Raw genomic sequence first — 26,198 nt, forward strand, 5'->3', positions numbered from 1 at the left:
TGAGAGCCTTTCGTGCCCGACGAGAGCCTCTGACCTATGAAACCTTACCGGTGCGCATTGGGCAGGATTACTCCGCTGCGCTGACTGACCGGCGCAAAGTCTTTCACCCCCTATGCGCTAAGTTGGTGGAACAAAAGAGGCGATTTATGTTTCTTTATCCTGCTGTACTGAAAATACACCAAAATGGGAAATGGCACGTGTTTGATTCTGCAGATTCAGCAGGGGAGTTCATTAATGGTGCTGAGTCCACTGCTGGAGCTACTTGAACATTATATTCTGTCTTTATTGCAATGCTGGTTTTGGGGGTTTAGCAAGTTACTGCTGGTTGTTTATACGTTGTAGGTACAGTATGTATAACTTTCTGAGGATGGCAGGGATCGGATAGCCTCACAGACGTGATTTGCTATCTTAGGCCCAGGAGGGTTTGAGGTTAGCCTTGTATTGGTTTATACGGGGGGATGGTAAGGATAGAATGGGAGGGGGGGTTTGGGGGTGGTTTGGGTAGGGGTAGGGGGAGTGGGGTTTGAGTTTTGGAAAATTGAACATACCACATTTATTTGTGTTTTCCATTCCAGTGCAGTTTCTGATAATTCCAGATAATGGGCTTACATTAGTTTCACCTCTGGACAGCCTAGTTTTGCGTTCTCCTTGGTCTGGCTGGGAGCCTGGGAGACTCTGTGAGTGGAACTGGGTGGTTATTTGTTCATTTCATTTTTCATGACTTCCCAAACTTTTCGAATATTATCCTGGAATGTATGTGGAATAACCTCCCCTGTTAAGAGAAGTAAGATTCTGCAGCGTCTTCAGCATCATAAGGCTGATTTAGCCTGTTTACAGGAGACAAGACTTTCTGATGCGGAACACGCCAAGCTTCTTAGAGGATGGGTAGGACAGATTTTTTGTTCCTCCTCCTCCAATAAGAAGGCAGGGGTGGTGCTGTTGGTACGTAGGGGATTTCCGGGCAAGGTGGAACAGCTTTACCTGGATGCCTTGGGAAGGATTTTACTATGTAAGGTCACTATGTCGGGGTCCATTGTCAATCTGTTAATGTTGTATGCCCCTAATCAATATGATCATTCATTTTTTACTTCCATAGTGGGAGTGGCCGTCCGTGATCCTACTAACCCTCTGATAGTGTTAGGAGACTTTAACCAGGTCCTGGACCCCAGTTTGGACAGAACGGGACCGGGCTCCTCTCAACAACATGGCCCCATGAAAGGTATTCCATACTTATGCGACACCTTAGACCTTATTGATCCGTGGCGTGTACTTCACACCACGGAACGGGATTACACCCATCAGTCCCGTGCGCACCACATGTTTTCCCGTATAGATTGCATACTGACGTCAACTGCTTATTTGCCTAAGATACAAACATCCGAAGTGGGACCTCTTTCAGTGTCTGATCGTTGCCCTATTTGGATAGATATCTTATGTGGCACGGACAACATGCCTGGGGGTACATGGAAATTTCCGTCCTACTTATTTAAAAATTTGAAATTTCAGAAGTATCTTACACAGAAATGGGACGACTATGTGGCGTTCAATGCACAGCATCGGAACACGCCCTTGCTCTTTTGGGAGGCCGTCAAATCAGTACTTTGGGGGGATATTATTTCTTACGTCAGTGCCCACAGAGCCCGCCTTTCCCAAGGCCTTCTTCATTTAGAGTGTGAATATAAACGTCTGAAGCGAGCCCACCTTGCGCATCCCTCCCCTCAATCTCAGGAGGCCATAGTAGCGGCGCAGACTGCCTTGAATACTTTATTACATGAACGCACGCAGCATTATTTTCACTATTGTAAGTTTAAATTCTACAGGTTTGGGAATAGAACGGGACGGCTTTTTTGACTAAACCTCACCGCCCTAATCGCCACATTTCCCGTATTTTGCTGCGTTCGGGTGAGGAGCTTACAACTACTCCTGCCATATCAAATGGTTTTCTTAAACATTATATGGAATTTTATGCTTCCAGGGACGGGCAGGGGGGACCAAATGCGGAGGACTATTTAGCGGACGCTGGGGTTCCCCGACTGACTTCACCTGATCGTATTTACTTGAATAGTCCTATACAGGGTAAGGAACTTCAGGGGGCGGTTAAACAACTTAAGGGAGGCACATCGCCCGGCCCCAATGGATTTTCCCTGAGTTCTATAAACTTCTTTTTCCCTCCCTCTTTGGTCCTTTAGAAGCATATTATACAGCGGCCCTTGAGGGCGGGTCCTTTCCGTTGGGGGCTAATCAGGCATTTATCACATTAATACCTAAACCGGGCAAACTTGAAACAGATATTGAATCTTATAGACCCATATCTCTAATTAATGTGGACATCAAAATATTAGACAAAATATTGGCCAATAGATTGGCCACCCTGTTGCCCACTTTGATACTACAGGAACAAGTGGGTTTTGTTCAACACCGCCACTCGGTACTAAATGTGCGTAGATTACTCACTGCCCTACAACGTTCAAGGGATTCTGATCTTCCGGGCATACTGGTGGGGTTAGATGCAGCAAAGGCTTTTGATCAGGTAAATTGGGGATATCTATTCCAAGTGCTCGCATACATGGGTTTCGATGGGTGGTTCCTGGATATGCTACACTTGCTTTATACTGATCCAACGGCCCGCATTTTGGTCAATGGTACCTGTACACCTGTTTTCCCGATAGCGCGCGGGACGCGGCAGGGTAGCCCTCTTTCCCCTCTTCTTTTCTTACTATATTTGGACCCTCTTCTACGTACTATCATGCGGGATGATATTGTCCAGGGCTTACCAGAGGGAGACTCCCAACTGAGAGTCTTAGCTTATGCAGATGATCTCTTATTAACTCTGGGATTTCCCGAACTCTCTCTTACTAGAGCTTTAGAGTTGCTGGATGAGTTTAGTATGTACTCGGGCTTCGTACTAAACAAATCAAAGTCTACAGTTTTGCCCTTGACCCCGGAGGTACAGACACAGTGGAGGGGGCCTTTTCTCTCACATGGGCATTGGAACATCTTACTTATTTGGGTGTTGTTATTTCCCCTGATCCTTCCAAACTATATGCTCTCAACATAGACCCTTTAGTTCTCTCCACAACCCAAAAACTGGAGAATTGGAGGGTTTATCCGCTTTCTTTGATGGGCAGAATAGCATTGTATAATATGATACTTGTGCCCCAGTGGCTCTATGTGTTTCAAATGATACATTCCATTACATTACATTTGTGATTTCTATTCCGCCTGTGCCTTGCGGTTCTAAGCGGATTACAGTTAAAAGAGATCAGGACATTACCGAGAGAATTACATTACAACGATTTAAGTAAATTACATGTTGTGGTATAGAAATACAAGTATAAGATACCTGTATTATTATCCTCACGTCATGATAAACTACTTGGGAAATGCTTGCAAAAGTTCTTGTGGAATGGGAAGAGGGCTCGTATGTCTTTGGCTCATCTGGCGCGCCCTAGGGATCGCGGAGGATTTGACCTCCGAAGTCTTCGTTTATTGTCCCGGGCGTGCCAGATGAGACATCTGAATGACTGGTACCGGGGGACTAATCATTTTTCGGCTTCCAAACAGGAATTGTCACTTTGTGCTCCATACCATTTTAGTTATCTGCTACATGTTTCTCACCTGCCATGGAAAACTTCGTCGGCATGAGACTTATTTCTACTGCCCTTGCGACGTCTTTGGAAATTATTGTGTAAACAGCTCCAGACTACCTCTCACGTTACTCCTTACTTACCATTGCGGGGTAATGGTGACTTTTCAGCGGGCACGGACCCTGTTTCTTCTCCAGTGTGGACATTGCAAGCTAACCAATATATCTTTTAACTGGTACATTCCACTGGCGCTTTGAAATCGTTTGAAGAACTTCAGCGGGAACATGGCTGGAGGCCTAATGACTGGCTATCTTACCTTCAACTTTCTTCTTACATTGGCTCTTTGCCACGGGATTCTATAGCGGACCGTTGTATGGAACATCTTTCTGAAGCGCTGAGTCTGTCTGCCAGGTACCGATTCCATTGAGATTCCATCATCGCCATCTTCAGGAATGCCTGGGCGAGCCTTCATATGAATCTTATGCTTTAAAATGGTCACAGGATCTTTCTTGTGAGGTAACAGCTGCTATGATCCGCAGGGGGGTCTTTCGAACTGCTCGTGTTTCGCACAATGTGACTTTGTTTGAAATGAACTATAAATTTTTACACCGGTTGTACAGATCTACTTCATACCAATTTCGGGCAAAGATGTGCTTGTCAGATTGCTGTCTTAAATGTTCTCATTCTCCGTCCACTTTGGGACATCAGTTCTGGTTGTGTCCTCGGATTCAAGCTTTTTGGCAACAGCTGTGTATGCATATTCAAACCATGTGGAATTACAACTTTTCCTTGGATCAAATGATGCTGTTTACCCTGGATTATGTACCCCTGTCAGCTCCTAAGGGGTTTTGGAGCTTTCTCGCCCGTTCTATGTTACTGGGGAAGAAAACTATTTTACTTTATTGGATTTCGTCTGACTCTCCGACGCTTTCTCGATGGCGGACTCTGATGATTCAGCAAGCCTCTATGGAGCGACTATGCTTTTCTATGTTAGACTCCGCAATGGGCAGATTGTTCTGTCAATGTTGGGCTCCTTTCTGGGATACTTTAACATCAAGAGCTCGAAGTCATTTGTTAAACGTTTGACTATATATTTGAGACTGTGTTGGAATGGATTTTTGTTATTGTTTGTTTGGGACATGGGAGGGGAGGTGGAGAGGGAGGGATGGGGGGAGGGCTTGGGACTGTTATGGTGAATTTGAGATGTACTTTGGTATTCACGAATCTTGTTGTACACCATGTACTTTTGAGTGCTTTGTTCTTCATTTATTGCAAAACTTAATAAAATATATTTCTAAAAAAAAAAAAATGGTGGTTGAAAATAGATATACACAGAAGCGATATGATAGAGACATTTAAGTATCTAGGTACCATAAAAACGCATGAGACGAGTCTGGAATGAGGGGGCATAGAATGAAGGTGAAAGGGGATAGACTCAGAAAACACTTTTTCATGGAAAGGGTATAGTGAATGTGTGGAATTGCCTCCTGGTGGAGGTGGTGGAAAGCTTGGGAAAAGTACATTGGATCTCCAAGTGAGAAGAAGGGATAGGCAGACTCCCTAGGCCGAATGGTCGTTATCTTCATTTTCTATGGTTTTATGTCTGTTTCTCTATCTATACACAAAACAGAAATAACTTGTGTACCTCTGACAATAGTCAGTAGCTCATTCCTAATGCACAGATGCTCTCCCCCCACCCCAATGCTGCCTTCCCTATGTACTGACATCAGAAGCAGTGGCATATCTGGCAGGGCACAGAGCAACATGCTCCTCCAGAGAGTGGGAAGGTATGTGGATTGGTTGTGGTTGCCTGTGTGCACCTGTCAGCTTTGCTGGTCCTCTGCCCCAAACAGGAAGTTGACATCAGAGGGATTAGGAATCGGTGGAGCTGAGTGACGACCATATGCAAATGGACTGCTCCAGAACTCCCAAGCTCCCTGCCACTGATCAGGAAGTGCCGACAAGGAATTCATACCACACCTTTAGTTTCCTTGATGACTATGGCATTCAATAATCCTTTCCCTCTGACCCTCGTCACGATATCTGATGGAGCTTTCATAAGTTCTGCTCTCAACCGCTGGCCCATGTATTCTGCGTTTTCAGCCAGTTTCTCTTCTTCCATGACCTGCAACAGAACAGATCAAATATTTTTCTCCCTCATCGCTTTGACAGCCTCACATGCCCACTGTCCCCCAAACCATGCCTCCTCTCCCCACCTCACTGTCGCCCCCATTTCTGATCTTATTCATTTTTTTTTAAATCTGAACACCAAAACCCTCTAACTTGCCATAAGCTCCCTCTTATTCTCACACTGACCAATTTCTCAGATGTCGGCATTCATATAGTTGCTTACACATAGTGAGAGCTAACCTCCAGAGCTGCCAGAGCCACACGACAGGCTAATGGATTTCCACCGTATGTTGATCCATGCTGCCCTGGCTTAATGGTGAGCATAATTTCATCATCCGCCAGTACTGCAGATACCTAAACACAAAGAGGTTTTCAAGTATGCAATTCTGTTATTTTGTACACTGCATGCAATCCCCATCTCTAACCAGTTAAAACATTTGTACATCCCCCCCCCCATTTCTAGAAGAGGGTCCTGAGAAACAGGCTGCCTGGATGCAGAAATGAGCTTCCTTTACAAAGGGAGAGCCACAAAAAAAGGCTAGTAGAGACAATCCTAGAAACCCTTGGTGGAATCCATTTGGTGTAAAAAGAAGTTACCCAAAAGCAGCATCAACTTTTTCTAGAAGGCTTTGGGTAGGCTTACAGTTTGCACATTATGAAAAATGTGAGATACTATCCATCATTACATCCAGCCTTTCGGTTCATGGCAGTGTACAAAATACAATAAGGAAAAATTATTAACATTAAAATTGGTTATCCTTGAGGAAGTATGGCACACAAAAACTCCCGAGAAAAAGAACAGACAATATCAATTTCAAATTAAAAGAAAGAGGAGAGAATAAGAGCAGGAAGATAATCAGAACATAGGAGAAATGAAAAAGAAAGAAAATATTAAGAAAATTTTCTCATAAACCGGACAAATCACATTTTAGTGCATGCCTAAATACAATTGTAATATATAAATATAAATGAAATAAATAATAACAATAACAAATGTAAGAAGAAGAAAAGAAAAATAACGGGGAGTAATTTGAAAACTATCATTGTAGCAGCTCAGACACCACAACAAGTCTTGAAGCAACCGAAGGAATACGAGTCACAAAGTGGAAAAAGCAGGTGGTTTTAGAAACGGTGCTGTTACTAAAAAAAAGTGTAGTTCACCACCACACCTAGATTCTTATTGAACAATCTACAAACGTGACATGTTACATGAAAACAGTTGTCTGAAAAGATAGAGGTGGGTGTCCTATCTGGAGAGTTTTAAAGGTCAGTAAAGCTAGTTTGAACCAAATCCTTGAAAAATTAAATAGGCAGCCAGTACTCCTTTGTAAGTGGCATGGTCAAATTATGGCAGTAACTTCACACAACATGTAATTAAACTCTTGAATTCATTGCCAGAGAATGTGGTGAAATCAGTTAGGTTAGCGGGGTTTAAAAAAAGGTTAAGATAATGGTTTCATTTAATTGTCTGATTTTTTGTTTGTGAACTGCATAGAACTTAATGTTAATGCAGTATAAAAATTGATTTTATGTTATAAGTTCCTAAAAGAGAAGGCCATAGACCATCAAGATGGCTTGGGGAAATCCACTGCTTAATCTTAAGATAAGCAGCATAAAATCTGTTTTACTGCTTGGTATCTGGGTTGGCCACAGTTGGAAACAGGATGCTGGGTTTGATGGACCTTCAGACATCCAAGATCAAGGACATGTATACCACAGACAGCATTACTGTAACCCAATTTATTAGTTACCAAGAAATGTACAAGTACTACCAAGGAATATCTGGTAATCTGAGGAGGCAATGAACATACCTTACGGACAGAGAACATACTGTGTACATCCTGACAACCCTGTACCTTGAAGTTAAAGTTCTGATCAAAAATAACTCCTAGAATGTTTGAAATTTCAGCTATAGATGAGGGAAGGAAAGGTGATATTATATAATGTAGAAAATAAGCATTGAGATTTGGTTTAAATTTAAGTCTGCTATGCATTAAACTTACTAGACTCACATATTGGCCATCATTCAGTAATTCAATATCCTGAATATTGGGAAGTTATCCAAACTTTGATGTCTAATGACATCTGCTGGTACACCTGCCCCTACTCAGAGCTGTCACACAGGACCTGCTCAGTCTATTACTAGTTAGAGGAATACAACTTGCTTCAGTAGGTGGGAAGGCTTACTGTCCTTGTAGAAAGTGAGGTTACTTACCTGTAGCAGGTGTTCTCCAAGGACAAGCAGGATTTAAATCCTCACCTATGTACTCCCTAACTACAGGCTGTCTTCAACAGAAAAAAAAGAGAAAGGGGAGAAGAACATAAAGTAACGTTGCAACAGGTAGACACCATAAGCATCATCTTAGTATTGAAACGGAAAGTGAAACAAAACAAAAATCCATACGAAAAAGGAGATTACCACTGAAAAATAGCTGGAAAGCAATGACCACAAATGCTCGCAGTCTAAGCAACAAAGTTCATGATCTGCAAGCCCTGATGTTAGAGGCAGATCTAGATATTTTCGCTATCACAGAGACATGGTTCAGTGAATCACATGGATGGGATGAAAACATACCGGGATATAATCTTTTTAGGAAGGACAGAGATGGTCATAAAGGTGGAGGAGTAGCTCTCTATGTAAAGATCAATATCCAAGCGACCGAAATGCAAGGGACCTGGGGAGAGGAAGAAGCGATATGGATTGCTCTGAAAAGAGAAGATGGAACTTCTATCTACGTGGGTGTAGTCTACAGACCTCCGACTCAATCGCAGCAAATTGATAAGGATCTGATTGTGGATATCCAAAAGTTTGCAAGGAAAGAGGAGGTTCTGCTGTTGGGAGATTTCAACCTGCCGGATGCAGACTGGAATGTTCCGTCTGCGGAATCGGAAAGAAGTAGGGAGATTGTGGATGCCTTTCAAGAGGCTCTGCTCAGACAAATAGAGACGGAATCCATGAGGTAAAAAGCGATATTGGATCTGGTCCTCATAAATGGAGAGAGTATCTCTAATGTTCGAGTGGGTACTCACCTGGGAAATAGTGATCATCAAATGGTTTGGTTTCATATAACGGCTAAAGAGAGAGCGGCAGCACGTTACTTAAAGTCCTAGATTTCAAACGTACAGACTTTAATGCAATGGGAGAGTACCTGAAGAAAGAGCTGTTAAGATGGGAGGACATAAGAGAAGTGGAAAGACAGTGGTCTAAGCTGAAAGGAGCGATAAAAATGGCTACGGACCTTTATGTGAAGAAAATCAATAAAAATAAGAGAAAAAGGAAGCCGATATAGTTCTCCAAACTAGTGGCGGAGAAAATAAAGGCGAAAGAGTTGGCGTTCGTGAAATATAAAGAAACCCAAGAAAAGGAGTGCAGAAAGGACTACAGGGTGAAACTGAAAGAAGCCAAGAGAGAGATACAACTGGCAAAAGCACAGGCGGAAGAACAAATGGCTAAAAATTTAAAAAAGGGAGACAAAAATTTCTCAGATATATTAGTGAAAGGAGGAAGATAAAAAATGGAATTGCTAAACTAAAAGATGCTGGGAACCGATATGTGGAGAGTGATGAGGAAAAAGCAAATATGCTAAACAAATACTTCTGTTCTGTGTTCACAGAAGAAGATCCTGGAGAAGGACGAGATTGTCTGGCAAAGTTACATAGAAACACAGAAGATGACGGCAGAAAAGGGCTACAGCCCATCAAGTCTGCCCACTCTGCTTACTCACCCCCTGTCTATGCCCTAATGACCCAATTTTCTTATCTTGACCCTCGTAGGGATCCCACATGGGTATCCCATTTATTCTTAAAGTCTGGCACGCTGTCTGCCTCGATCACCTGCACTGGAAGCTTGTTCCAATGATCAACCACTCTCTCTGTGAAGAAATACTTTCTGGTGTCGCCATGAAATTTTCCACCCCCGAGTTTGAGCGGGTGCCCTCTTGTGGCCGAGGGTCCCTTGAGAAAGAAAATATCATCTTCCACTTCGACACGTCCCGTGAGGTACTTAAATGTTTCGATCATGTCTCCCCTCTTCCTACGTTCCTCGAGAGTGTAGAGCTGCAATTTGTTCAGTCTCTCTTCGTACGAGAGACCCTTGAGCTCCGATATCATCCTGGTGGCCGTCCGCTGAACCGATTCAATTCTGCGCACATCTTTACTGTAATGTGGCCTCCAGAATTGCACACAGTACTCCAGATGAGGTCTCACCAAGGCCCTGTACTACGGCATTATGACTTCAGGCTTTCGGCTGATGAAACCTCTATTGATACAACCCAATATCTGCCTTGCCTTAGATGAAGCCTTCTCCACTTGATTGGCAGTTTTCATGTCTACACTGATGATTACTCGTAAATCTTGTTCTGCTGAAGTCCTAGTTAAAGTTTCTCCGTTCAAGAAGTATGTCCTGCATGGATTTCCGCTTCCAAGGTGCATGACCTTACATTTCTTAGCATTGAAGCCTAGCTGCCAGGTTGAGGACCAACTTTCCAATGTAAGCAGGTCCTGCGCCATATAATTCTGTAAACTGCATTCACTTACTATATTACATAGTTTGGCGTCATCGGCGAATAGTGTTATTTTACCTTGAAGCCCTTGAGTCAGATCCCCTATGAATATGTTGAAAAGGAGTGGACCCAGGACCGAGCCCTGCGGCACTCCACTGGTCACCTCCAATGTTTTAGAGAGGGTTCCATTAACCACCACCCTCTGAAGTCTGCCACTCAGCCAATCATTGACCCATGCAGTTAGTGTCTCTCCTAACCCCATCGATTCCATCTTGCTTAGCAGCCTGCGGTGTGGGACACTGTCAAAAGTCCAGGTACACGACGTCCAAAGACTCTCCCAAGTCCAACTTTCTTGTTACCCAGTCAAAGAAGCTGATAAGATTGGATTGGTAGGACCTACCCTTGGTGAATCCATGCTGACTGGGATCCCGAAGATTCCCTTCATTCAAGATCGTCTCCAGTTTGCTTTTAATTAGTGTTTCCATGAGTTTGCACACTATTGATGTGAGACTCACCGGTCTATAATTCGCAGCCTCTGCCCTGCAACCCTTTTTATGCAGAGGAACGACATTAGCTAATTTCCAGTCCAGGGGAACTTTCCCCTTACTTAGAGAAAATGGAGTAGATTCTGTGCCGTTCACGGAGGAGAGTGTTTATGAGCAACTTGAAAAACTGAAGGTGGACAAAGCGATGGGACCAGACGGGATCCATCCCAGGATTCTAAGGGAGCTCAGAGAGGTTCTGGCAAGTCCTATTAAAGACTTGTTCAACAAATCTCTGGAGACGGAAGTGATTCCTGGGGATTGGAGGAGGGCGGATGTGGTCCCTATTCATAAAAGTGGTCACAGGGATGAAGCAGGAAACTACAGGCTGGTAAGCCTCACTTCAGATGTTGGAAAAATAATGGAAGTGTTGCTGAAAGAAAGGATAGTGTACTTCCTTGAATTTAATGGGTTACAGGATCCGAGGCAACATGGCTTTACAAAAGGTAAATCATGCCAAACGAACCTGATTGAATTTTTTGATTCAGAGAGCTGGATCGAGGACATATGCTAGATGTAATTTACTTAGATTTCAGCAAAGCCTTTGATTCAGTTCCACATAGGAGGCTGTTGAACAAATTTGAAGGGCTGAAGTTAGGACCCAAAGTGGTGAACTGGGTTAGAAACTGGCTGTCGGACAGACGCCAGAGGGTGGTGGTTAATGGAAGTCACTCGGAGGAAGGAAAGGTGAGTAGTGGAGTCCCTCAGGGTTCGATGCTGGGGCCGATCCTGTTCAATATGTTTGTGAGTGACATTGCTGAAGGGATAGAAGGAAAAGTGTGCCTTTTTGCAGATGATACCAAGATTTCAGAGTAGACACCGAAGAGGGAGTGGAAAATATGAAAAAGGATCTGCAAAAGTTAGAGGAATGATCTAATGCCTGGCAACTAAAATTCAATGCAAAGAAATGCAGAGTAATGCATTTGGGGATTAATAATCGGAAGGAACCGTATATGCTGGGAGGAGAGAAGCTGATATGCACGGACGGGGAGAGGGACCTTGGGGTGATAGTGTTCGAAGATCTAAAGGCGAATAAACAGTGTGACAAGGCAGTGGCTGCTGCCAGAAGGATGCTGGGCTGTATAAAGAGAGGCATAGCCAGTAGAAGGAAGAAGGTGTTGATGCCCCTGTACAGGTCATTGATAAGGCCCCACTTGGAGTATTGTGTTCAGTTTTGGAGACCGTATCTGGCGAAGGACGTAAGAAGACTTAAAATGGTCCAGAGGAGGGCAACGGAAATGATAGGAGGCTTGCACCAGAAGACTTATGAGGAGAGACTGGAAGTCCTGAATATGTATACCCTAGAGGAAAGAAGAGACAGGGGAGATATGATTCAGACGTTCAAATACTTGAAGGGTATTAATGTAGAACATAATCTTTTCCAGAGAAAGGAAAATGGTAAAACCAGAGGACATAATTTGAGGTTGAGGGGGGGTAGATTCAAAGGCAATGTTAGGAAATTCTACTTTACGGAGAGGGTGGTGGATGCCTGGAATGTGCTCCCGAGAGAGGTGGTGGAGAGTAAAACGGCGACTGAATTCAAAGAAGCGTGGGATGAACACAGAGGAACTAGAATCAGAAAATAATATTAAAAATTGAACTAAGGCCAGTACTGGGCAGACTTGCACGATCTGCGTCTGTGTATGGCCATTTGGTGGAGTATGGGCTGGGGAGGGCTTCAATGGCTGGGAGGGTGTTGATGGGCTGGAGTAGGTTTTAACGGAGATTTCGGCAGTAGGAACCCAAGCACAGTACCGGGTAGAGCTTTGGATTCTTGCCCAGAAATAACTAAGAAGAAAAAATTTAAAAAATTTAAATTGAATCAGGTTGAGCAGACTGGATGGACCATTCGGGTCTTTATCTGCCGTCATCTACTATGTTACTATCTTTTTATTTTGTTTTTGAAGGCAGCATGGAACAGAGCAGTGCCTAGGTGAGAGATGGACTATCTCCAAATAGACTGTCTGGACAATCAGGCGTCATGGATCTAAGCAAACTGCAAGATACTACTGACAAGACATGGTAAACAAGGGGAATGGGTGGGATACATTACAGAAAATAAAAAGGGAGAAGGGGAATACGAGTCTCATATGTATTTAATCCTAGGTATAAATCTCGTAGGCATCTTTAAAGAGAAAGGTTTTGAAGTTATTGGAGTTACTTTTATGTCTCAGGAAACTCCTGAATAGATAGTCTTGCGTGTTGTATCGTAAAATAATTGTCAAACTGTTAGAAGATGTTGTGAGGAATGAAGTGAGCGCGAAGTGTTGTGGAATTAATGGTTAATACCGGCCAAAGCAGTTTACAAAATGAGTATGTGTAAGCTTGAAATCTTTTGGTGGTCCTCAGAGTTTGGAAAGATAGCCCTGCTCTCTCTTTTCCTGCATGGTGGAAGGTGGTATAGGGTTCAACATGTTATGGATGATTATTGTAGATTGCATGATGTATGATTTTTTTTTTTTTCTTTTTAAACCATGAACTCCTAATTTGTTAATTGTGGTTTTGTTGGGAGGAAAGTGAGAGTGTTACTGTTTAAAATTAAGATATTTCAAATTGTAAATTGATCTTGCGTATTCACACTTCAACCCTTTACATGAAAAAAGTTGGTGTCTACCGATTTAGGGTATCATCTTCCTCTACTCCTTCCCCCATTCCACTCTGCTAAAAGTGAGGTTACTTGTCACAGGGGTTCTCTGTGGACAACAAGATATAGGTGTGGAGTGAGAGGGGAAAGACATGGTGCACATGGGGAAAGGAAGAAGAGGAAAATTGGGCATAGAGAGAGGAGAGAGATAGAGATGCATGGGGAATAGAAGGATGAGAAGGAGAAATGTTGGATATGGTGGTGGAGAGGGAACAAGCACGCTGCTGCATGGGTGTACACCACTTTTGAATGGCTGCCTCAGTTCTCATGAGGAGCTAGTGAGAACTGAGGCAGCCATTCAGAAGTGGTGCGCATCCACGCAGCAGCAGCGCACTTGTGGGCTGCTGGCCCCAACTTGCCAGTAATCAGCAGGGAGCCGTCCAGCGAAGGACCAGCAATTAGGAAGTGTCATGGGCCCAGGTATTAGCGCATTTGTGCGCTGTGGGCCCCAACAATCATCAGGCATCATCCACCAACCTCCACAATTTAAAGGCACCGCCCTGGGTGTGTGTGTGTGTGGTATATTCGCTTCATAAGACGCACCCTTATTTCCACCCACTTTTTTTGGGGAAAAAGTGCATCTTATGGAGCGAAAAATACGGTAATCTAATCATGTATTTTTTAAATGGATATCACTTATGGGCAGACTGGATGGACCGTTCATGTTTTTATCTGCCATCATTTACTATGTTACTATTATCCAGGGAAAGCAGTGGCTTCCCCCATGTCAAACTCCATAGTTTGTTATGGAGAAATTCTCCAGGATATTGTCCAAACCTTTCTTAAAAACAGCTACGCTATCCGCTCTTATCACAAGCTCTGGCAATGTGTTCTAGAGCTTAACTATTCTCTGAATGAAAAAATATTTCCTCCTATTGGTTTTAAAAGTATTTCCCTAGTCTTTGTAAATTTTTGACAGAGTGAAAAATCGAGCCACTTGTACCCGTTCTACTCCACTCAGGATTTCGTAGACTTCAATCATATCTCCCTTCAGCCGTTTCTTTTCCAAGCTGAAGAGCCCTAACTGTTTTAGTCTTTTCTCACACGAGAGGAGTTCCATCCCCTAGAACATGTTGCCAGAGGATGTAGTAAGAGAGGTTAATGTAGCTAGTTTTAAAAAAGATTTGGACAACTTCTTAGAAGAAAAGTCCATAGTCTGCTGTTGAGATAGACATGGGGGAAACCACTGGATTGGTGGCATGGAATACTGCTACTATTTGGGTTTTTGCCAGGTACTTGCATTGGCTTCCGTGGAGATGGGATACTGGGCTAGATGGACCATTGGTCTGACCCAGTAAGGCTATTCTTATGTTTTTACTTCTGTGGGACAACCAAGCCATGAGGCAGTTGTGATCGGCTTAAGGGAGAAAAACAGATGATACCAGCAGTCGTGCGTCAGTGGAGGAAAGAGCTGAAGCGCTGACTCGCTGTTATAAAAGATATTGTTTAATTTAAAGGAGTTAGTGGTGAACAAGCTCCAGCTGGATATCATGAAGAGATTTGAGAAAAGTACATGAAGTGTCGATATGGATGGAGAAACAATAAACGGATAACCCCCCCCATCCAAAGAAGTGAAAAGAACAAAACAACATGACGGCCTCCTAGCCACACAAGCTGCAAGACTGGATAACCAAATCTCCAACCTTCTGATGACCACCCCAGACTATAAGACGTTCAGAAAAGAAATAAAAACCACACTTTTCAAGAAATTCCTAAAACAGAAATAAAAACACGACCACTAAAAGCCCTCAAGATCTTCATATTACCTCTCTAGCTATGCTCTACAATTCATATAATTCTGTCATTCTGTAACGCTGTAATTCTTTATTCATTTTAATTCTGTCCTTAAACTAACCTTTTGTAATCCGCCTTGAACCGCAAGGTAATGGCGGAATAGAAATCCCTGATGTAATGTAATGTAATGTAATAACATTAGAGAAACAAGTAGAAGCTCCAAAGATAGTGAACTGAATGAAAAGCTGCAGAGACAAACTATATACTGGTGGGAGTGCCAAGTACTCCAGAATTCGGTTAAGTGTTTTGCAGTGTGAAGTTAAGTAAGACCATTCGCGATAAAGATCAAATGAGCATATCACTTCCTGGGCCCCCTAGAAAGAAAACAAAATCAGCCTAGGTAGAACAGAGCTGCAGTCTATGAACACAGGGGAATCACTATCAAGTGAGGCATTTTGTATTGAGTGAAGTCTTGAAGGATATTTTGCAGGATAAAGGCCCTGTAGAGACCAGACTAAAAACAGTGCCTATAGTGGGAGGGGGGTAGTTTCATGTATTTTACATATACACACGCACTTCAAGGCCCTCTTCTTGCAAAAGATGTGAACACCACAACATGTGAGGAAGTGAAGTGTTAGACAACTGCCTATGAAAAGCAAGATATGGGATTGAAAAAGGATATAAAATGAATTTTAGATGGTGGTATATAGCTCATGAGGTTCTTCAGAAGAGGACCTTTCTATTTGAAATTCCATTGGTTACCAATGGAATTTAGAATTAAATGTAAGATTTTGATGTTGGCACATAGGACATCGTTTGAGTTATAACCATTATATCTTTCTAACCTAGGGCTCCTTTTACAAAGGTGCACAAGCGTTTTTAGCACACGCTAGCCAAAAACTACCGCCCGCTCAAAAGGAGGCGGTAGCAGCTAGGGCCATAACGCACCTTTGTAAAAGGAGCCCCTAGGCTTGATTTTATTCACCTAGGACTGGAGAAGAGCAGATATGGTCCCTATTCACAACAGTGGTCACAGAGATGAAGCGGGAAACTACAGGCCGGTAAGCCTCACTTCGGTTATTGGAAAAATAATGGAAGTGCTGCTGAAAGAAAGGATAGTGAACTTCCTAGAATCTTTGAATGATAATAGAGTAGCTGTTCCCCATATTTCGAAGGCTCATCTTACTTCCACTAGAAATGGTGCATTTTTTAAATTTAGTTCTAATATTATGGAACAATTTACCGGTAGATTTAAAAAAAGGAAGAATCACTCCAAAATGTTAAAACACATTTAAAGGCACATGTTTTTTCAAATGGCCTTTTTAAATTGAGTAATTGAATCTGGGACTGCAGTTTGCATTAATTTGTATCAGTTTGTATTAATTTGTATTTATATAATTTTATACTTGATATATACTTTTTTTAAATTAATTAAAAAGGCTTTTCGCCTTCTTGTACAATCCTCTATCCTCAGTATTCTAGATTATTGCAACATCATATACCTTAACGCCACGAAGAAAACAACCAGGAGACTAAAAATAATCCAAAATACCGCCGTGCGCCTCATCTTTGGCCTAAAGAAATGGGAACACGTCACCCCTTTCTACCACCAACTTCACTGGCTGCCATTCGAGTCTAGAGTCCTTTTTAAATTCGCCTGCTTCTGCTACAAAGCTGTAAATGGTTCCTCACCAAGCTGCATCAACCCCCACTTCAACCTCTATCGCACCAACAAGAAATCCCGTCGTATTCAGTTGTTCGCCTTCCCTTCACTCAAACTTTGTCACCTTAAAAGATTCCTGGACAAAACTTTCGCCTTCCAAGCAGCTAAACTGAACCCATGGCTTGCACAAATGATACTCGAGGCCCCCACTTACCTCGGCTTTAGAAAACTACTTAAAACCTACCTATTCAGCAAACAAGACCCAAATTGTCCTCCCCCCCCCCCGACAATAACTCCCCGCCTCCCCACTCCACCTCCCTACTTTCCACATCCTCTGTCTTGCTCGATTAAAGCTGTAATTTTGATAAATAATTGTAAATCTGCCTGCCGATTAAAGCTGTAATTCTGATAAATAATTGTAAATCTGCCTGTCTATGCAGATCCTAATCTAATTTGATGTAAACCGCCTTGAACTCGTTGGGTATGGCGGTATATAAGAATAAACTATTATTATTATATTATGTATTAGAAATGTTCGTTTTCTTTCCTATTTTTAAAGGAGTTCTTTTCACAAGTTTGATTAAGTTGTGCTGTAAACCACGTTGATCCTTTTTGGCTGTATAGGCGGTATATAAAAATTTGATTAAACAAAGTTACACAGTTTCTAGCATGGTCCACCAGTTCCCAGATGTTGGAGTGGAAGATCTCTGCTTATAGGCAGTTTTGCAGGTATGTATTAGATTACAAAGAAGCCAGAACAATACTTACAGGGTAAGTGCCTCCTGAGAGCGCCTTTCCTAGCATTACAATATCAGGACGCACATTCTCATGGTCCACTGCCAGCAGCTTCCCGGTTCTGGCTAGCCCAGTCTGCACTTCGTCAGCAATGAAGAGACACTGTTGTATCAAAAAATCCACAAGAGAAATTCTTTTATTTTTTTATAAATTCTTTATTCAATTTTCATCTTTCAACAAGTGCACAAAATTACATCATTAAAAATAATTACAGAACACTTAAAAATCCATCAAATATCATTGTAAATACATACATTAATCCCTTACCCACCCTCCCTCAATTTTCTAATCAAAAATAACCCTATTTACTTATTGACCTTTTAAATGAAATTTCATACCAACCCCCCTCCCCCCAATGTATAATATACTATCAGTGGAAAATGATGTCTACTCATTACAATAATTTGCCAATGGCCCCCAGATCTTTATAAAATTATTATAGTTCCCTTTCTGCAAAGCAATTGTTCTTTCCATCTTCTAAATATGACATAATGAATTCCACCAGAATGACACAAGAGAAATTCTGTCCACCACCAAGCCACTAAAATCAGGCTTTACTTAGTTACTTCATACTCCAGCAGCTCAAACTACTCTGGCTGCCAGAAGGCTAGGAGATGTGTGGGAAGGGAGCAACTTACGTTATGCTTGGTGCAGAGTTCTCGGACACCGGTCAGGTAACCTTCAGTGGGTACAATGACGCCAGCTTCACCCTGAATTGGTTCCACCATAAATGCTGCTACATTTGGGTCCTGTAAAGCTCGCTGTAAAGACATTAGCTTGTTTCAAATAATTATAACTGAAAAACCATGCAATGTATTTACTACTTATGATTCAATCAGTGTACCTCAAGAGCTGGAAGGTCATTGAATGGAATTATCTCGAATCCTGGCATGAACGGGCCAAAGCCCTCATAACTGGATGGATCTGTTGAACTGGAAATGGCAGACATTGTTCTGCCCCAAAAATTGCCAGCTGAAAGGAAGGAACATTTGAAGACTTGAAATTAACAAAAGCAAGACAGAATCTGACAACTAATCTGCTAATAAAGAACTTTAAAGAGACAAGTGGGGATATGGTTGATGAAATGCTTTCCAAGAGAAGGGAGAGGATGGAATAGTAGAGGACATGGGCTGCATTTCACTATCTATGTTGCACAAGCTGAACTTGTCCCTTATATAGTAAATGCACTGGTCTTTTTTAGGTGGGGGGAGGGGAAAGGACCTTGGCTTGGCTTATTTCTCTGGAACCCCCACTGATCCAATCCATTTTCAGAACCTCTCAGTTTTTCCCCCCACATGATAACATTTCATCCCAGATATTTGATTCTTTTTGAATAATATTTTCCCAATTTTCATTTGGGTTAAGCACATAAGCACATAAGCATTGCCTCTGCTGAGTCAGACCATAGGTCCATCATGCCCAGCAGTCCGCTCACGCGGCGGCCCCCCAGGTCAATGACCTGTAAGTGATCTATTACTGTATAGTAACCCTCTAATTGTATCCCTCGATCCCCTTTTCCTTCAGGAACTTGTCCAATCCCATTTTGAAACCCAAAGTCGTACTCTGCTCTACCACCTCCTCTGGAAGCGCATTCCAGGTGTCCACTGAAAATAAGAAAAGGATAAGATCATTATCTGGATATTCAGTGCTGGCCACTATCCACATCCACTTAAGAACATAATAGCCTTATTGGGTCAGGCCAAAGGTCCATCAAGCACAGTAGCCCGTTCTCACGGTGGACAATCCAGGTAACCTTGTACCTGGCCAAAACCCATGGCGTAGCAATATTGCTACCAATCCAGGGCAAGCAGTGGCTTCCCCCATGTCTTTCTCAATAACAGACTATGAACTTTTCCTCCAAGAAATTGTCCAAACCTTTCTTAAAACCAGCTACGCTATCCGCTCTTACCACAACCTCTGGCAATGCGTTCCAGAGCTTAACTATTCTCTGAGTGAAAAAATTTCCTCCTATTGGTTTTAAAAGTATTTCCCTGTAAGATTAGAGAGACTGGGACTTTTTTCGCTGGAGATACGGAGACTTAGAGGGGATATGATAGAGACTTACAAGATCACGAAGGGAATAGAGAAAGTGGAGAGGGACAGATTCTTCAAACTTTCAACAACTACAAGAACGAGAGGGCATTCGGAAAAATTAAGAGGGGACAGATTCAGAACCAATGCTAGGAAGTTCTTCTTCACCCAACGGGTGGTGGACACCTGGAACGCGTTTCCAGAGGGCATGATAGGACAGGGGACGGTATTGGAGTTCAAGAAGGAATTGGACAATTTTCTGAAGGAAAAGGGGATAGAAGGGTATAGATAGAGGGTTACTATATAGGTCCTGGACCTGATGGGCCGCCGCGTGAACGGACTGCTGGGCATGATGGACCTCTGGTCTGACCCAGCAGAAGCACGGCTTATGTTCTTATGTAACTTCATCGAGTGTCTCCTAGTCTTTGTCATTTTTGATAGAGTGAAAATCGATCCACTTGTACCCATTCTACTCCACTCTGGATTTTATAGACTTCAATCCTATCTCCCCTCAGCCGTCTTTTCCAAGCTGAAGAGCCAGATATATTTTGGTCCACTGCAGGCTGTGTTGAAATGCTAACCAAGGTGGTTAAATATTGACCTGAAAAAAGTTTGGGGGCCCTTTTGCTAACAGACATAGCATGCATTAACTGCCGCACAGCCCCTAGATATAAACATCGGCTGCACAGCATTTATATAGTAACATAGTAAAAGACCCCAGATAACGACCTGCATGGTCCATTCAGTTTGCCCAACTGTCACATTCATTTGAACCAACAAACTTTACTTGCTAAGTTCCCGTCTAAGAGGTCTTCTCCTCCCCCGAGAGAGACAAGACCTATGAATATGATATATGAGGAGCACACTTGATCCTGGTTCGTCTTGCTGCAGTGCATACATTACAATTTGTATTCTGCCAAAGCCCTTACAACTTCAAAGTGGATAATAGAAGTGTTAAATTTTGCTGACAAACCCAGTTAGAACATTATGACAGATATAAAATTACAAAACAAAATATAGCATCAATATTCACAATAAAAATTTCTTATAACAAGAATGTTTTAAAGAAGTTTTCTAAAAACTGAACAGCCCTCTGGTCTAACTAGAATGGGAAGTTCATTCCAAATTAGAGGAGCCTGGTAAAAACACAAACAAGCATTCCAACGGGTGAATGATTCGATTGCCTTCGGCGGTGGAAATTGCAAATAAAATTGCTTCTGTGAAACATAACCTGGCCTACCCACTAAAAAAATTATTTAATTACATACTGTGGCATCTGACCATATATGATCTTAAAAGCATAACACATAGCTTGAAAGAAATCCTTGCATTCATTGGCAACTAGAAGTTCATAATATAATAATAATAATAGCTTTATTTATATCCCGTCATACCTATTCAGTTCAAGACAGTACACAGTAGTGGATAAGTGGATATATGGAGTAACTATCATATTTAGAAAGAGAAACAATCATCCTGTTTGCGATATCCTCAATAATCCTTTAGTATAAACCAGACAGACTTTATTGCAATAATCCATCTGGACAGGACAGTGAGGAACTCCAGAGTGACTTGAGCCGATTGGAGAATTGGGCAGATAAATGGCAGATGAAGTTTAATGTGGAAAAATGCAAAGTGATGCACTTAGGCAGAAAAAATATGGAACACAAGTATAGTATGTCAGGTGCAACTCTGGGAAAAACTGAACAGGAAAACTAGTGGCGGGGTATTAATCGATAGGACACTGAAGCCGTCGGTGCAATGCGCGGCGGCAGCAAAGAACGCAAATAGAATGCTAGGCATGATAAAGAAGGGAATCACGAGTAGATCGGAGAAAGTTATAATGCCGCTTTTTAGAGCGATGGTCAGACCACACTTGGAATACTGCGTCCAGCATTGGTCTCCATACCTAAAGAAGGATATAAAACTGCTAGAGAGAGTGCAGAGACGAGCAACAAAGCTGGTGAAAGGTATGGAGAACCTGGATTACGAGGAAAGACTTAAGAGACTGGGGTTGTTCTTCCTTGAGAAAAGGAGACTGCGAGGGGATATGATTGAGACTTTCAAAATACAGTGGAACCTTGGTTTACGAGCATAATTCATTCCAGAAGCATGCTCGTAAACCAAATTGCTCGTATATCAAAGCAAGTTTCCCCATAGGAAGTAAGGGAAACTGCTTTGATTGGTTCCACCTCCTCCCCCCCACCCCCGAGGCTACCGGCGCTGCTCCATTCTTCCCCCCCCCCTTGAGGAATCCGACGCTGTTCCAAACCCCTCCCAGCGATCCGGCTTCCCCCCCTGCGAACTGGCATCCTCCCCCAACTCGCATTGCCCCCCCCCTCCACCGCGATCCTACTTCCCTCCCCCCCCCCCGGAGCAGTCAGTGACACTTCCTTTACCCAACTTGGCACCAGTGCTTCACGCAACGAGTGGTGGACACCTGGAATGCTCTCCCAGAAGAGGTAATTGCGGAATCCACTGTTCTAGGATTTAAGGGTAAGTTAGATGTACATCTCCTTATGAGTGGCATGAAGTGACATGGGTAAGGGTAAGCTAGACGCACTTCTCTTTACGAGAAGCTTAGAGCGATATGGGGACCAAAACTATGCCAATATTACCACCTAGCTACAGACCATAGAAGTCCATCCGGCATCAGCTACACGAATGTCCGTCCAGCATCCGCTTCACTTCCCCACTGCTGGGGCTTCAATTTAAGCACTGCTCCTGTGCATCATAAAACAGTAATCGTAGTTGCAATTCGCTCCTGATCAATATTACTCAGAAAGAAAAAAGACGACTTCAGATAATTCAAAACACAGCAATAAAATTAATTCATAAAGCAAAAAAATACGACCATGTCACACCCCTAATGATTAAATCACACTGGCTTCCTATTTCCCATCGGATTACGTTTAAAATCATACTTTTAGTATATAAAACATTACTTCTTAATGAACCACAATTCATATCTAAAATGATTATTCCATACAATACATCACGTTCATTACGTTCATCCTCCTCAAATCTTTTATCGATTCCCTCCTTGAAAATCATCGGCACAAGAAGAAATGACATATTTTCCGTTATGGCCCCAACATTGTGGAACTCCTTACCAAACTTTATTAGAATTGAAAAAGACCTTTTAACTTTTAAGAAACTTTTAAAAACCTTTCTGTTTCAAGATGCCTTTGATACATAGCATATTTTATATTAACCCCTTTACATTTGACCAAGACTATCAAACATTCCAACCCCATTATTCCCTATTGTGTTTTTCCTTAATTGTTAATTTCAACAGACAATGAATTGTAACTTTTCCCTCTTATTCATGTTTGTCTCTTTCCCCATTGTTTAAAATGTCAATAGTTTGTTTTAAAATTTAATGTGTAAAAATTATATATGTGATGGTTTTTAATTTGTACATCGCTTAGAAACTTTGTATAGGCGATTCATTAAATGCTAATAAACTTGAAACTTGAAACTTGATCAGTTGAGTTGTGTCTATACTCTGCTTCTTCTAGTTAACGATCCTTTGGACCTATCCCATGCATTTTTGAACCGAGTTACTGTTTCTGCCTCCACCACATCTACAGAGAGGGTAGTCCAGGCATCTAATGTCTGTTAACATGTACTATAGTTTAGTAAAAGGGCTCCTCTGAAACTTGATTACAGTTCCCGTATACAGTAATCCAGGGCCGCCATCAGGGCAGTACTACCAGTCCTGCATTCAGGGGCCCGGAGCTGACAGGGGGCCCGGGCTCCCCCAGGGTCCTAGGCCACAGTCTAGGGGGGGGGGGGGGGCGGTCCGCCCCAGGTGCACAGGAGAGAGCTGGACGGGGAACCCGCGGAGTTCAATACATCTCGAGCCGCGAGGCTCGTCTTCTGTTCCTACCTGCTCTGCCGCTCACATATAGCCGATCACAAGTGTTCCCAGATGTCAGCGCTGACGTCGGAGGGAGGGCTTAAGCAAAGCCTGCCCTCCGACGTCAGTGCTGACATCGGAGAATACTTCCGGTCGGCTATTTGTGCGCGGCAGGGCAGGCAGGAAACAGGAAACAAGCCTCTCAGCTCGAGCTCCGTTTTGCTGAGAAAGTTGCAAAGATGGGCTGGGAGGCAAACGCGGAACACAAAAGGGGGGAGGGAGTGCATTTTGGACACAAGGCATGAACTTGGGAGAGAGGAAGGGAGGGAAAGAGATGCTGAGGTGGGGGAGGGAATGGGTTTTTGGACACAGAAGGCATGGACTTGGGAGAGAGGAAGGGAGGGAAAGAGATGCTGAGGTGGTGGAGGGAATGGGTTTTTGGACACAGAAGGCATGGACTTGGGAGAGAGGAAGGGAGGGAAAGAGATGCTGAGGTGGGGGAGGGAATGGGTTTTTGGACACAGAAGGCATGGACTTGGGAGAGAGGAAGGGAGGGAATGGGTTTTTGGACACAGAAGGCATGGACTTGGGAGAGAGGAAGGGAGGGAAAGAGATGCTGAGGTGGGGGAGGGAATGGGTTTTTGGACACAGAAGGCATGGACTTGGGAGAGAAGAAGGGAGGGAAAGAAATGCTGAGATGGGGGAGGGAATGGGTTTTTGGACACAGAAGGCATCGACTTGGGAGAGAGGAAGGGAGGGAAAGAGATGGTTGTGTACACGGGGAATAGAAGAAAGGAGAATTTTTGGTCATAGGGAGGGAGTTAGGTACAGATAGTGGCATACCAAGGTGGGGTGGGTGGGGGGGCGGTCCGCCCCGCCCCGGGTTTACGTCCCAAGGGGGTGCACAGCTGGCCACCCTCCAGTGTTCTCCCTAGGCCGGCAAACTGCGGCTCTTTAGCCACTTGAGTGCCACTGCCGCCATCGTGAACAGGCCGGCGCCGAGTTCTCCCTGCTTTTCCCTGTGGGGCCGACCAACTCTCGCCACTCGCGTCAATTCTGACGTCGGAGAGGACGTTCTGGGCCAGCCAATCGCTGCCTGGCTAGCCTAGAACGTCCTCTCCGACGTTAGAATTGACGTCGGGTGATGAGAGTTGGTCGGCCCCGCGGGGAAGAGAAGCAGGGCGAACTCGGCGCCGGCCTGTTCCCGATGGCGGCAGTGGCAGCCTATTCCCCAGTGGCAGTGGCAGCATTTTCCCAATGGTGGTGGCATAGGGGAGGGCAGGGAGAAAGAAAGAAAGGGGGGGGACAGGAAGCCAGAAAGAAAGAAAGGGGGCAGGGTGAAACAAAGAAAAATGGGGCACGGAGAGAGAGAGAAAGACAGACATACAGAACGAAAGAGGGTGTGGAGAGAGAAAGAAAGAAGGGGGCAGGGTGAGAGAGAGAGTAAAACAGACATACAGAAAGAAAGGGGGTATGGAGAGAGAGAAAAAGAAGGGGCAGGGTGAAACAAAGAAAAAGTTTGGGGAGGAAATGAGGTCTGGAGGAGAGGAAGCATACAGGAGGCTGAAAGAAGGGAAGAAATATTGGATGCACAGTCAGAAGAATAAAATGCAACCAGATACTGATGAAATTACCAAAGGTACGAAAAATGATTTATTTTCAATTTAGTGATCAAAATGTGTCTGCTTTGAGAATTTATATATGCTGTCTATATTTTGCACTATGGCCCCCTTTTACTAAACCGAAATAGCGTTTTTTAGCGCAGGGAGCCTATGAGCGTTGAGAGCAGCATGGGACATTCAACGCAGCTCCCTGCGCTAAAAACCGCTATCGCGTTTTAGTAAAAAGGGAGGGGGAAAATTTGTCTATTTTTGTATAGTTGTTACTGAGATGACATTGCATAAAGTCATCTGCCTTGACCTCTTTGAAAACCCGCGGAATATAAATGATAATTAACATTTTCTCTGCGTACAGCGTGCTTTGTGTTTTTAAAATTTTATTGTTGGTAGATCATTTTGACTTGGCCACAAAGGTAAGGGGGAGGGAGGGAGGGAGGGGAACTGCTGAAAGACATCTAGTAATCCTTGCAGGCTTGACTGTGCAGGGAATTATTTTTGTAAAATCATGTTTTGTTATGTGACTGGCATTATTTATACTTTAATTTCTATGAATGAATAGAATGAAAATGATATAAATTACTTGCTTGTTTTTTGTGCGTGCGCTGAAGGAAAGTGGAGAGAGAGTGGGCTGAGGACGCTGAAGGGAAATGGGGAAGAGAGAGTGGGGAGAAGACGCTGATTTATAAATTGACAATTGTACAGAATATTGTTTCTTTTTTATATTCATCCATAGCTGCATGTTAATGATGTGCTCATATGCACTTATTTATCATCATAACATATACATCATCATTAACATGCAGCTGTGGATGTGTAAGGACAGGCTGAGGAGGATGGATGGGAAGGAAGGAAGGTGCACATATCAACATATTGTACATTTTTAACATGCATGATGCAGCTATAGGCAAGCTGAGGAGGATGGGATCATACAGATGTGTATGTTCAGATATGCGCTCAGATGTATAGTTTTTTCTGATATATTTATTAAGCTTACAGTATTTATAAAAACACATTTAATACTTGTTACAAAAAATATTATGCAATTGTGATCTACTTCTGGCCTACAAAGGTCAAAAGAAATCCTTAACT

At 43.1% G+C, this 26,198-nt stretch overlaps 1 protein-coding gene across 1 annotated transcript in view; it reads right to left on the reverse strand.

The window, feature by feature from the left end:
- The window catches only part of LOC117354789 (ornithine aminotransferase, mitochondrial-like), a 73,639-nt gene that overhangs the window by 12,597 nt on the left and 34,844 nt on the right, over nucleotides 1–26,198 (reverse strand). The window contains exons 4-8 of the mRNA XM_033932763.1: nucleotides 18,442–18,569; nucleotides 18,236–18,358; nucleotides 17,571–17,699; nucleotides 5,958–6,071; nucleotides 5,568–5,712 (exon numbers count right to left, since the gene is read on the reverse strand). Coding sequence (XP_033788654.1) covers nucleotides 5,568–5,712; nucleotides 5,958–6,071; nucleotides 17,571–17,699; nucleotides 18,236–18,358; nucleotides 18,442–18,569 — 639 coding nt within the window. The remainder of the gene's footprint in view (nucleotides 1–5,567; nucleotides 5,713–5,957; nucleotides 6,072–17,570; nucleotides 17,700–18,235; nucleotides 18,359–18,441; nucleotides 18,570–26,198) is intronic.

The sequence above is a fragment of the Geotrypetes seraphini genome, chromosome 2 (genome assembly GCF_902459505.1).
Source record: "Geotrypetes seraphini chromosome 2, aGeoSer1.1, whole genome shotgun sequence".
Taxonomy (NCBI): domain Eukaryota; kingdom Metazoa; phylum Chordata; class Amphibia; order Gymnophiona; family Dermophiidae; genus Geotrypetes; species Geotrypetes seraphini.